Raw genomic sequence first — 13,405 nt, 5'->3', positions numbered from 1 at the left:
ACTCCAGACTTCTCCCGAATGGCACTCTTAGTATGTAATTGGACTTCAACTGGCTACATATTATGAGAGTTGAAATCCAAAGACATCAAGAACCATCTATCTGGGCTGGGAATTAAGGCAATTGGAATTAAAATCTAGGACACCAATCCCCAACCTTTCCAACCCCATGTACTGGTGGAGGGGGGGGGGATAGTTTTGCACATGTCTGCTTTTTGCTCAAATGGAGGTTCGTATGCTTGCCAGTCACTTTTGCAGCCCAGTTCCCAATGGGTTGTGGACTGGTACCGGTCTACGGATTCAGCCTTGTGGACACCTGATCTAGAAGGCAAACTTTTCTACAGACTGTTGCACATGATTCATTGCCTCTCATGTGGATCAAGAACAGAATGAATGGAGTTCTGGATTACTGTATAGGAACTTAATGATCCCACAAAGAAAAAGGAAGCAGTGAGTTTATTTTGTTTTGTTATTATTTTTTCCCCAATGCAAATCACATGAGCATGCCCAGATAGTCTTCTCAACTTTCTTCCGGTTATTCTTTCCTTATTGCTTATTTGGTTTATCTCTGGAAGGTTCATTGGAATCCATTTTTAGAGTTTGTGGGTAGCATACCCAGAAACATCTTACTCCAAAGCCTATCCTTGTCAGCCAAAGGAAAGGTTTTTCTCATAGTAAGAGGTTATGCAAGATCCTCATAAACTCATTTAGAGTTCTGTAAACCTCAACCTAAATACATCTTCTGCATAAGGCACCATTAAATGGAAGGGAAGAAGCTTTTTCCTCAAAATAAAACAAAATTCCTATATTCAAAGAGCTATATATGCAATACGTTATTTCTATAATCCTTGCAATCACTGTGAGAAACAATGTGGTTTTATATCTACAGTAGATATAAGAGAAGTAAGGCTGATCTTTTTTAGTGGCTTCTCTTAGATGAATTAAAAAAACTTGGAATGAAGAACTTTCGGGTTCAAACAGTTCAGTTTCTTAGGCAATGAAGAATAGCCAGCACAGGGGGAAAAAACCCTCTTTAAAATTTAAGATTTACTACCACAGCTGTGGCTTCTGGCTACAGCAAAGTCTGAAATCTTTCATTCATTCCAAAGTAAATTCTCTTCTAAACAACCTGCCACTTGAATACTCTTGCTTATCTACGGCCTCCCTTGATCGAAAGATATCCTTTGCCTTGTTTCTTTTTCTCTCATTTAAAAGGATAAGATGTAAACATAAAGCTGGATTTTCCCACAGGAGTCTTTTTAAATTTATGGCAACACCTTTCTCCCTGCTGAAGATCTCGTCCCAGATGGATGGTTAATTAGGAGTTGGAGACAGGCACGTACACAAATGAACATTCTACCCCTACCCACCTACCACATACAGGTAACTTTGCCTCTTCTGCCCCTTAAGTTCTCAGGCCTGGTAATTTCTGGAATTCCCCCCCTCTTCCCCCCCAAAACCCACACCAAATAAGCAACATATAATCTGTTCCAAACAAGCCCAGTACTCGGAACACCAACCTATTTTTCTCTGGAGTTAATTTTGAAATGCCTGCTTCCATATGGCTCTGCTAGGGATTTTGGTTAATATTAGTGTTCGTTAACTAGGAATAGCATAACAAAATAACAGAGTTGGAAGAGACCTTTGAGGTCTTCTAGTCCAACCCCCTGCTCAAGCACGAATCTATACCAATGGTCTGCAACCTTTGTGGCTTGGTGGCCCAATGGGAGAGGGGTAGAGTGGGAATCGGGCCACACTTGACTTGCAAAAGTTCAGCTGTGTGCACATGTGTTCGTGCAGCCTAGTTGCAAATAGGCCACGGCCGAGTAGTGGGCCACAACCTGGGGATTGAGGACCCTTGCCCTATACCATTTCAGACAAATGGTTGTCCAATTTCTTCTTAAAAACTTCCAGTGTTGGAGCACCCACAACCAGGGCTGTCTTAATAGCATTATGGGCCCCAGGCAAAGAAGTGTACTGGGCAGTGGTGGGTTTCAAATTTTTTTAGAACCTCTTCTGTAGGTGTGGCCCTGCTTTATGGGAGTGGCTTGCAGGCCATGTGACTGGGTGGGCGTGACCTTGTAAAATGTGGTGAAGCTCACTGAACAACGCTGTTGCTTAGCAACCAAAATGTTAGCTCAGAAACTGGCATTTGAAGCACACAAGTCTTAAAGCTGTCAAGTTACAAGACCCTTGCGCCCCTAACCCTTTAGAAAAAAAACCCTCAGGGGTGTTCAAACTTGACAGCTTTAAGACTTGTGGACTTCAACTCCCAGAATTCCTCCTCTCCCTCTTCATCTTGATGATGTGAGGACGGGCGGGGGGAGGGAGCTGGAACTGGTTCCAAATGGCACTGTAGATTTGTGGAACCTCTTCTATAGAAGAGGTTAGAACTGGCAGGAACCCACCCCTGGTACTGGGGCCCCGACGACAACTACTCACAGGAATGAAAATGAAATTGGTTGATAAAATTAAACATATTTATTTTATTGGCATGTTAGTATTAATTAAAAACAGCAGTAAAATGTAATAAATATGTTGCTGTATTTATATGATACAAGGTGCATTGAAGGGTTAACATATACAGATTAGTATGGGTCCCTGTGCTCTTGGGCCCATGGGCTCATCAGGCCCATGCCCTCCCCACAACATCTGGAGCCAAGCCATTCCACTAATTAATTTTTCTAACTGTCAGGAAATTTATCCTTAGTTCTAAGTTGCTTCTCTCCTTGATTAGTTTCCGTCCATTGTTTCTTGCTCTGCCCTCAGGTGCCTTGGAGAATAGCTTGACTCCCTTTTCTTTGTGGCAATCCTATCTCTCCTAAATGCAGAGAAAATATCAGATCAAGCTACCAAGAAGGCACATTTCACTAGAATGACAGGGGCAAAAAGCAATGGAGTCAGCCATTCAAAGTGGTAGTGGACTGCCCTTCATAGGAAGAGTTAGGTGGAGACTAGACACCCATCTGTCTGAGATGCTTCTATTTGGATTCCTGCATCGAGAAAAAAGTTGGATCTTTCTATGATACCTCAACTGAACTTTGAAGTTGCTTCTTCTATGATAACTCCTTGATGAAATTTGCATGTTAATCCAAATGGTTTTCTTCTGGTTTAGAAACTTTTATGTTTTCTGGAAGCAATGCCATATCTTGACAAAATTTCATATCACTTTTGTCAATAGAGCAGCCTGTCAGGACTTGTGTGGTCTTTGTGAGAAGAAGTGCAGTTTTTGTTTGTTCATATTTCGTAGTTTCCCTTCCAGTTCAACTGTGTATGTCAATTATATATCTGCTTCCCCTATTCCACAATTTTGACTGTATTTTTTTTATTAAAAACCAACATTTCCTTTTTGTAATAATCTCACAATTAACAATTTTGCCACACTTAGCAAGAGAAAAAATAGCTTAACTAAAATTGCCCAGTAATTGCCACTAGGGGAGATGTTGCACTTTAAAGCTCCTCCTTAGAATCAGTGTTGTGTTTTCTTTCTTTCTTTCTTTTCTTTCTTTCTTTCTTTCTTTTCTTTCTTTCTTTCTTTCTTTCTTTCTTTCTTCTTCTATCTATCTATCTATCTATCTATCTATCTATCTATCTATCTATCTATCTATCTATCTATCTATCTATCTATCTATCTATCTCTATCTATCTACATGGTACTGCAGTCCAGAAGTGTACCAAATTGTGATCCTGTGCTCACAGTTTATATGTTTAGATACTAAAAGGGGTATTGCCCTCCTATGAGATATCATCTGCAGGTTTAGGAAAACATTGAGGGTACAGAAATGCAAAAATACTTAGATGGGAAAGAGACCTAAGTCAGTTTAGATCAGGGGTATCACACTTGCTGCCTGCGGGCCAGATGTATCACATGCTGGCTCCACCTCTGCCCAGTTTAGCGAAGGGTAAAAAAGTCCTGATACGTCACATAACATTGCTGTGACGATGTGAGTTTGACACCCCTGGTCTAGATACAGCCTATTCCAAATATGCCACTATGTTTGTGGTAAAATATAGACAATTTTGACTGCTGTCAAAATGCAGGGTTACACTTGATAAGGACTTGGACAGGAGGCCACCAGGAAATCTATGCTTTATTGGGAAGTTAAAAACAAAAATATGACAGTGGCATATCACTTCTGTAATGATGCCAAATAATAACACATTGGGCACACATTGACACAGTGCCCAGAATTAGAGATTTCCACATGGCTTCCTGCTTGAGAAGATTTGAGAAACACTGCAAAACAGTTCTCTTTTCTGCATGAAAATAGATACCCCTTCCTCTTTTTCTCTCCTCCAACCTCGTCTCTTATTATAGGAGCCAAGGCTGATTTGGGAATAGATTTGCTAAGAGTTTCATTTCTGCTTTAAGTTGCATCTTGCAAAGGGTCAGCCTCTCAGTCTGGAAATTGCATCAGCCCAATAGGATCACTGCCCAGTCTGATAGGCAACCTCATCAGCTTCCCAAGGCACTTAAGAGGATTTCTCTGGTAAAAGAGTCAGTGGTGGGATTCAGCCAGTTCGCACCTATTTGGGAGAACCGCTTGTCAACTTTCTAAGCAGTTCAGAGGACCTGTTATTGGAAGAAATCTCCTTTTGGTTTTCCCCCCACTTTACAGGGTTAATCCTGTAAGGAAGGCAGGAAGTGTTAGGAATATAATCTAACGGTTGAGTTGGCAATATATAAATCATGTGACAATGCTGTACCTGTTTCTTTAAATCATGTTGTAAATGTGATTGGTTGCTATTTCCTCAATCGGCCATAAGATGGAGCCAGAATCACTGTTAGATGCTGATCTGATCTGAGTGTTTGGAAGCTGGCTGTTAGAAGTGCCGTATAATGATCAGCGTGAGCTATTGTAAGTTTTGCAACTGCTAGCAAACTTTGTGTACCAGACTGTTTGTATGATTATGGACTATGTTATTTGGATTATCCCTTAACTGAAAGACGTTGATGACTGACTGTCTTAACCGTGTATGACTAGGACTGTTTGATGGACTCTGATACCTCTATTTCCATGAAAGTGAAAGCCTATTTAAACTGCAGTGTCTCTGTATGCTGGTTTGTGTGTTCTCCAACACTACTCTCACAACGCTTCTCTGAACGCACTCGCTCTCCCAACGGGGAGATTACTTAACAGGAAGGAAACATTCTAGTGTTGTTTCTAACCTAACCTTTATTGGTTACTGATTACAGAAACTGCCTCTCTGGTTAACCCTTATTACATTGTAACAGCAAAGACGAAGCGCCCATTGACCTGAGTGACATTAGTTGGCCATGCCCACCCGGTCACATGATCACCAAGCCGCGTCTGCCCAGCTGGTCATTAAGGCAGAGAACTGGTTGTTAAATTATTTGAATCCTACCACTGAAAACGACACAATGCATAGTAATAAAACTGAGAAGAAAGTAAAAAAAAATAAGAAAGAAACTAGCAGAGGGAGCACAGAGGGTTTGCTTGTGGAGGGTGATTGATGGGAACAAAGAAAATAATAGATTTAAAAAATGAAAAATATTGCAAGGCAAAATTGCAATCTCTTTTCCTAGTCATATATTTGTTACTTTGAAAATAAAAACAGTTCAGAGTAAGTTACAGAGAAATACCAGGTAAAACCATCCTGGCAAGGTCTAATATTACAATTTGTCTCCTGATAAATGAGTCTTTCATGACCATCCATACCATCACGTCCCAAAGACACGCAAGATAGGTAGTCTTCAACTTACAAACATTCATTTAATGATCATTCAAAGTTACAACAGCACTGAAAAAAGCAACTTATGAGCCGCAGGGGCGCAGTGGTTAGAGTGCAGTACTGCAGGCTACGTCTGCTGGCTGTCGGCTGCCTGCAATTGGCAATTCAAATCTCACCGGCTCAAGGTTGACTCAGCCTCCCATCCTTCCGAGGTTGGTAAAATGAGGACCCAGATTGTTGGGGGGATATGCTGACTCTGCAAAAACCACTTAGACAGGGCTGTTAAGCACTGTGAAGCAGTATATAAGCCTAAGCGCTCTTGCTATTTTTCACACTTATTACCTTATCACATGGTCACGTGATCAAAATTGGGATGCTTGGCAACAGGTTCACATTTATGATGGTTGCAAGTGACCTGGGATCATGTGATCACTTTTTGCACCTCGTACAAGCAAAGTCAATGAGGAAGCCAGATTCACTTAACAATCATGTTACTAACTTAAACAACTGCAGTGATTCACTTAACAACTGTGATAATAAAGGTCATAAAATGGGGCAAAATTCACTTAACAAATATTTCACTTAGCAACATAAATGTTGACCTCAATTGTGATTGGAAGTTGAGGATTACCTGTTAGACTCGCCTACATTAGTTACACTCCTAGAGCCAGTTTGGTGTAGGGTTTAAGACACCAGGCTAGAAAATTAGTAATTCTCTCTCAATCCTAGGAAGCTGATCAGTGGTGGGTTTCAAAAAAATTTAGAACCTATTCTGTAGGTGTGGCCTGTTTTGTGGAAGTGGCTTGGTGGCCATGTGCCAGATGGGAGTGGCCTTGGCAGTCATTTGACCAGGTGGGCATGCCAACTTGGAAGATGGAGTGAAACTCACTTGAACAATGCTCTTGCTTAGCACCAAAATTTGGTGCTCAATTGTGGTAATAATTCTCCCTTTCCTTCTCTTTGAGAAGAGCTCCGTTTTCAAGCTGCTTGTGAAAGAGGTGGAAGGGCAGAGAGAGGTTTTTCAGGAGCCTAGAGCAGTGGCTGAAGCCAGGGAAGGGAGCATTCTGGTACTGGGCCTCTGGAAGAATAGGTACTAGGAGGCACACTAATTTCACCAACCAGTACGCGGTACCAGTGCGTACCGGCTTAAACCCACCCCTGAAGCCGACAAGGGCAAACCACTTCTGAACATCTTGTCAAATCAACTACAGGGACTTGTCTTGAAGACTTGAAGCAACTCAACCCCCAACCAAAAAGAACCCCTAGCCATCCCTAGTGTGAAGATACCCTAAATTCCAACATAACACATTATCACCTTACCACATTATTTGTCATACTAGTTTTTTCTCTAGATCTGTCTGCTTGAACATATTACTATGACCGTCTGCTGAGTTCTTGTATCAGAAGCCAAACAGCAAGACTTCCAGAGCAAGCCATTCCCCAACAGATGTGGCACCTGAATGGTCCTTACAGTAATCCAATGCCAACGGTTGCAGAGAAAGAGCCGGGGATGAATTTGCCCTGGTCAAACTGGACCAACAGTGACGTCTTCCCCACTCCGCTGTCTCCCACCAGGATGGTCTGCAGAAAATCAAACAGAAAACCAGATTAGCATTTTGGGACGAATAAGGAACCAAAGAAAAATTGGTGATGTTCCACCTGCTATATTATGCCCACTAGCCAAATCATCTCTGTTTCTGCAGAGAAACACAGACATGGATTTGAAACAGAATAACTGAGTTGGAAGGTACCTTGGAGGTCTTCTAGTCCAACCCCCTGCTCAGGCAGGAAACCTTGCACCATTTCAGACAAATGATTGTCCAATCTCTTCTTTAAAAACCTCCAGTGTTGAAGCATCCGCAACCTCTGGAGGCAAGTTGTTCCACTGATTAATTGCTCTAACTTTCAGGAAATTTCTCCTTATTTCTAGGTTGATATTGTCTTTGATTAGTTTCCATCCATTGTTTCTTGTTCTGCCTTCTAGTGGTTTGGAGAATAGGTCAACCCCCTCTTCTCTGTGGCAGCCTCTTAGATATTAGAAACAAATGAATGGCAGAGCAACTTAGGTTTCATTAGATACTGAACTAAAAATCATGCTTACATTTTTCAAGAATCAGTTTGTCTTCATTGCTCAGTAGCTCCTGAATCTTAATGACAGGGGTGTCCAACCTTGGCACCTTTAAGACTTGTGGACTTCAACTCCCAGATTCCTCAGCCAGCCATACTAGGATCCCCCTCCTACCTTGAAAGTTTTCAATTAAAGGCTTTCAGTCAAGGACAGATTAAAGCCAATGGATGCCCAAAGCACAGGCCCACAATAGCGCCCCTCGGCTTTCCCATGTTTCGCTGACAGGTCATTAATCTAATAAGTTGAGGTGAAATAAGAGATTAAAAAATGAAAGCTTTCTTCCAGGCTTCCCCTAGACTGGATCCTGCAAATATATTAAACATATACTTTAAAAAAATGCACTAAATATAGTAACCAAAAATGAGAAATTTATTTGTTTATAAGGTAGGCCATAAGGGGAAAAAATACAGATTTTCAACACTTTTGAATGTCTGCTGAAATTAAATTGTTATATAAGGAGAGGAAAATGCAAATATGAAAATGTACTGAAAATTTAAAGTTGAGTGTGGCAGTGAAAGAGTTAAGGCAGCGTGTCAAACTGGCGGCCCGTGGGCAGGATGCATTATCGCAGGCCACACCCATCCCAACTCCGTGAATGGGGAAAACATCACAAAAAGTCATGTGAGGGGCAATGTGATGCCATGAGTTTGACACCTGTGAGCTAAGGACATGATAACTGGGCGGGGGGGAACTTTGGTGCTCCCCTTTCCTTTGTGAACTTTCCTTGGTGATCCATTCAAATTAGACTAGCTCTACATACATTATATTCAGAATCAAGTAGAATGTCCAATATCAGAAAAAAAAAGAGATTGTTTGGAGCTAGAATGCTACAACTACTTTAGAGGTTTTGTCTTGTTTTGTTTTGTTTTAAAGGCCAACAGTTGTTCTGCTGGGGAAAACAATATATAATTTATACTTGGCCATATTTTTGTTAAAACAATCAACACGATGGTACAGAGTTGCAGTTCGTTTTCTTAATTCACCTGAAATGTTATCAGGTCAGATGGCAAAAGTAATTTGGTAAAAAAAAAGTGCTGGGACATTTGAAAGATAGCAAAGCAAATTGTTTTGGTTGACCCTAATAAAGATAATAACCAACAATAAATCTACTTACCTCTGCTACGGACCAATGAAGTATAAGTTATTGAAATATTATCCATCTTTAAAGCAAGAGGGGGCTCTTGGCAGTAGCAATTCGAATTCCAGCAACTGAAAAGTTTACAGTGAATTAATTATAATGTAGACTATGTTGGGAAAATTATTATGGGTTATCCTCAGTTGGTTTGTACCAAGCCTCCTAGTCAGTCCCTTTATTCCAGATCAGAGAAGCACACACATTACTCGGTTCAGAAACCTAATATTTTTACTGTTGCCTTTTGTTACATTGTTGTATGTCCCATAAGGGACTGGCTAGCTGATGAGAGCTAAATAGCTTGAAATAGATCTATACTAGTCTCCCTTTATTATTTATCACACAATACAACATATATATATATATATAATATAATATATATATATATATATATATATATAATATATATATATATATTATATATTGTGTGTGTGTGGTGTGTGTGTGTGTGTGTGTGGTGTGTGTGTGTGTATGTGTGTGTATTGTATATATGGTTAAAAAAAAGACTGGCAAAAGGCAGGATAAAGGCAGGCAAAAACAGAGAGAGAGAGAAAAGGGGAGAGAATCCTGAACAATGGGCAGATTTACGTTAGATTTTATATCAAGGGCACAGAATTTTCCAGAGGGCACTGGAAACAATGGGATGATTAATTATAGAGAAAGTCTCAAAGGGAGGATTCTTTGATTAGTCCAGCTTTAATCTTTTATTATGCATACACAGCAGCAGAATAGAGGAGGGAAAGTAGGACACCAAGTTTATTCTGTACCTTAAAGGGAATATTTTGATAGATGGGGATGATGTATCCAACACATTAGTGATGGTTCTCAGTGTATGTGTGTGTGTGTGTGTGTGTAGGTTATCATAGATTTTTAGCAACTCATAAAAGCATATGCCTTTTCATAAAACGTACTAGTTGAAAACGTGCTACCAGACTTCTGACTTTCTGCTACTGTATGCTAACCTAGCCCTTCTTTTGCAACTCAAGCGCAACATGTGAAGGGCCTTCCCTCTCCCTATCATGTGATTGGGTGGGTGTGGGCAACTTGTAAAATGTGGTCACTTAATAATGCTCTTGCTTAGCAACCAAAATGTTGGCTCAGAAACTCTGGCATTTGAAGCACGCAAGTCTTAAAGCAGTCAAGTTACAAGACCCTTGCACCCCTAGCCCTTTAGAAAAAAAACCCCAGGGGTGTTCAAACTTGACAGCTTTAAGACTTGTGAATTTCAACTCCCAGAATTCCTCCTCTCACTCTTCATCTTGATGTGCGGATGGGCGGGGGGAGGAGCTGGAACCGTTCTAAATGGCACTGTAGATTTGTGGAATCTCTTCTAATAGAAGAGGTTATAACTGGCAGGAACCCAGCCCTGGTTCAAAGTTACAATAGTACTGAACCAGGGGATTTACAACTCTTCCCTATAGTTGAGTTCCCCACAAATTCCCCACAATCACATGATTGTGGTTCTAGTGCTTAGCAATCAGATCACAATTATGAATGTAGCAGTGTCCCAAAATCACATGATCAACATGTGCAAACCTTCAGTGTCAATTCTGACAAGCAAGTCAAAGGGAAAGCTGGCAGGAGGTTCACAAATGGTGATCATGTGACTACAGGACACTGACTGTGTGGATTTGCCTAATGATGTAGATTGGTGTCCACCCTGTTGTCAGGGTATCCATGAAGTTGTATTCTAGATTTTTCACAGCTAATTGATGTTCATAAACTTGTTCTGCTAGACTCCTGACTGTCTTCCTGTATAGTGCGCATTGCATTTTATTTTGTGGATTACTCCTATTTTGTCTTGTTTGATATTGGATCTTTGGGTTTGTTTAGGATGCTTGTGGGGACTTGGTTGATTCATATGCTGTGATTATTCCAGGTGGTTCGAGCAACGCGAGTTTCCAAGTTGTTTTTTTTTTCTGGGGTGCAATGTTTGTGTTGTGTTGGTTAGCATGACTTGTACTTTTGCTGAACTTGCACTAGTATCCGTTGTGCTGAGAAGTGTTGTGTTGTAATTTATTTGTGCTCTTTGTAATTAGCAATAGCAATAGCAGTTAGGACTTATATACCACTTCATAGGGCTTTCAGCCCTCTCTAAGCGGTTACAGAGTCAGCATATCACCCCCACAGTCTGGGTCCTCATTTCACCCACCTCGAAAGGATGGAGAGGCTGAGTCAACCTTGAGCCGGGTTGAGATTTGAACCGCTGACTGCAGTCAGCTGAAGTGGCCTGCAGTACTGCACTCTAACCACTGCGCCACCTCGGCTCTTATTCCAGTGTGTTGCAGGGCTTATCGCAAAAGGTTTTTAAAAAAAAAAAAAGCAGTTCCTTTTGGGTGCTGCTGAATTTCTGTCCTTGCAATTGTGTAGATTGTTTGTGTGGGTGGCTTTCAGGGGAGTTGGATATGAAGCCTTTTCTACTGAAGATACTTTCTTGTCAAATTTCTAGAAAATCTGTTAGTTGTCACCAAGCATGTTACTCCTTCTGCTCCTTTTTGCCAATAAAATGTGTTTATTTTCAACATACCTATATATTTGCCTCCACCGTATCTACATAGAAACTGAAGGTCCTCGGGTCTTCTGTACTTATTTTAAGTATTGCAAGTTAATACAGTTGGTAGCTGCAGACTCTTCATATTTTAGATCCCCCCTTTAGTATTCGCATATAATAAGACCTTCATGCTCCTCTGAATACAGTATCTGCAGTCAGTGCTGCTGTCACATCTTTCAGAAAGGGTAGGAAATGCTTACAGAATCAAACAACTTCCACTTTCCAAACTATGTTATTTTATTTTATTTTATTGTCATGTAAAGAAGCCTCTTAGTCCCTGGCTTTTCTCAGTGCAGAGAAAGTGGCTGTTTCCTAAATCCTGATTTTGCTGAAAAAGGTTTCAGGATGATCACTCTTACGGCTGTATTTCCTTCCTTTTAATATTCAAGACAAGATGCTCGAAAAACTGGAGCTGTAATTTATTGGTGGTAGACTTCGGCTTCCTCTTTCTTCATCATAAGCAAGAAGAATTCTCATAACTGGGTGGAAAAAGCAGAAGTAATGGTAATTAAGTTGCATTCAAGTATGCAATGACAAGGGAAATTGCTTTTCTGAAGAGATATTTGATGGCAAGTCAAACCAATAAGTAGAAGTTAAAGGAGAATGCGAGTGTGCAGTGAAGGACAGCATGCTACAGCAACACCTGACCGTGGACTGTTCCTCCTTTCTGATCTCTTCCTAAAAGGTGAGAGATTTATATTAGTTTACACTAAGGGGTCACCGCAGGGAGAGATAGTTGGATCCAGGTGTCTCAGGCAAATTCCTAGAATGTGAGGCATCAGATAAGCCATAAAGGGGAGAGGTCCTCTAATCCAACCCCCTGCTCAAGCAGGAGACTCTATACCATTTCAGACAAATGGTTGTCCAATTGCTGCTAAAAAAAAAAAAACTTTTAGTGTTGAGCATTCACAACTTCTGGAGGCACTTCTCTCTTTGATTACTTTCCATCCATTGCTTCTTGTTCTTCCTTCAGGTGCTTTGGAGAATAAGTTAACCCCTCTTCTTTGTGGCAACCCCTTAGATATTGGAACACTGCTATCATGTCCTTTCTTTTCATTAAACTAGACATATCCAATTCCTGCAATGTTTCTTCATATGTTGTAACTTCCAGCCTCTTCATCATCTTAGTTGCTCTTTTCTGCACTCTTCTAGAGTCTCCACATCTTTTGTATATCCTGGCAAGCAAAACTAGATACAATATTCCAAGTGTGGCCTTATCAAGGCATTATAAAGTGCTATTAACACCTCATGTGATCTTGAATCTATCCCTCTGTTCATGCAGCCTAGGACTGTGTTGGCTTTTCTGGCAGCTGAAGCTCCTTGCTGGCCATATTTAAGTGATTGTCCATTAGGACTCTAAGATCCTCTCACAGTTACTATTGAAGATTCCAAATAACTTTTTTTCCCTGTAACTATACAGAGTGGTGTAAAATGTCCACCCCAAAATATTTTATTTATGTTTTTAAAAAGTTTATTTATTTATTTTCAATGTTAAAATATAAACATTCCATAAACAGTGTGTCGTCCGGGACAATATTTCCTCTGCAACATCCTTCCTCATTTCTGTAGAAAAATGTGAACAATTTATTTTCTTCCTTAATGTACTAGTAGCAACAGCAACCAACAGTCATTATGTGTGGAGATATAATGGACAGATGTTAGAAGAATTTCAATTCCAGAGAAACATTGTTTTATTTCTTAGGGCAGCTATTTCCAAGGAGTTTAGATTAAACTGATCACAAGCAGTATAGCTCTTTTTTTAAGGAAAAAGCATAAGAAATGGCAAGATCTGGGTGATTGAAATGAAGAATTTGAATAGCTGTGTTGTTTCTTTGTGGTTGATCTGGAACTTAAGCTACAGTTTTAAGCACCAGTGTCTGTTCCATTTTCTGAGAAGGGTCAA

At 40.4% G+C, this 13,405-nt stretch overlaps 1 protein-coding gene across 1 annotated transcript in view; it reads left to right on the top strand.

The window, feature by feature from the left end:
- Positions 1 to 12,105: 12,105 nt before the first annotated feature.
- CD300LF (CD300 molecule like family member f) overlaps positions 12,106 to 13,405 on the top strand; it is a 34,354-nt gene continuing 33,054 nt past the window's right edge. The window contains exon 1 of the mRNA XM_032210980.1: positions 12,106 to 12,187. Within this exon, the coding sequence (XP_032066871.1) occupies positions 12,106 to 12,187 (82 nt within the window). The remainder of the gene's footprint in view (positions 12,188 to 13,405) is intronic.

Source organism: Thamnophis elegans, chromosome 2 (assembly GCF_009769535.1).
Source record: "Thamnophis elegans isolate rThaEle1 chromosome 2, rThaEle1.pri, whole genome shotgun sequence".
Taxonomy (NCBI): domain Eukaryota; kingdom Metazoa; phylum Chordata; class Lepidosauria; order Squamata; family Colubridae; genus Thamnophis; species Thamnophis elegans.
Note: the sequence above shows the minus strand (reverse complement) of the source record. Positions and strands in the feature narration are given on the sequence as shown.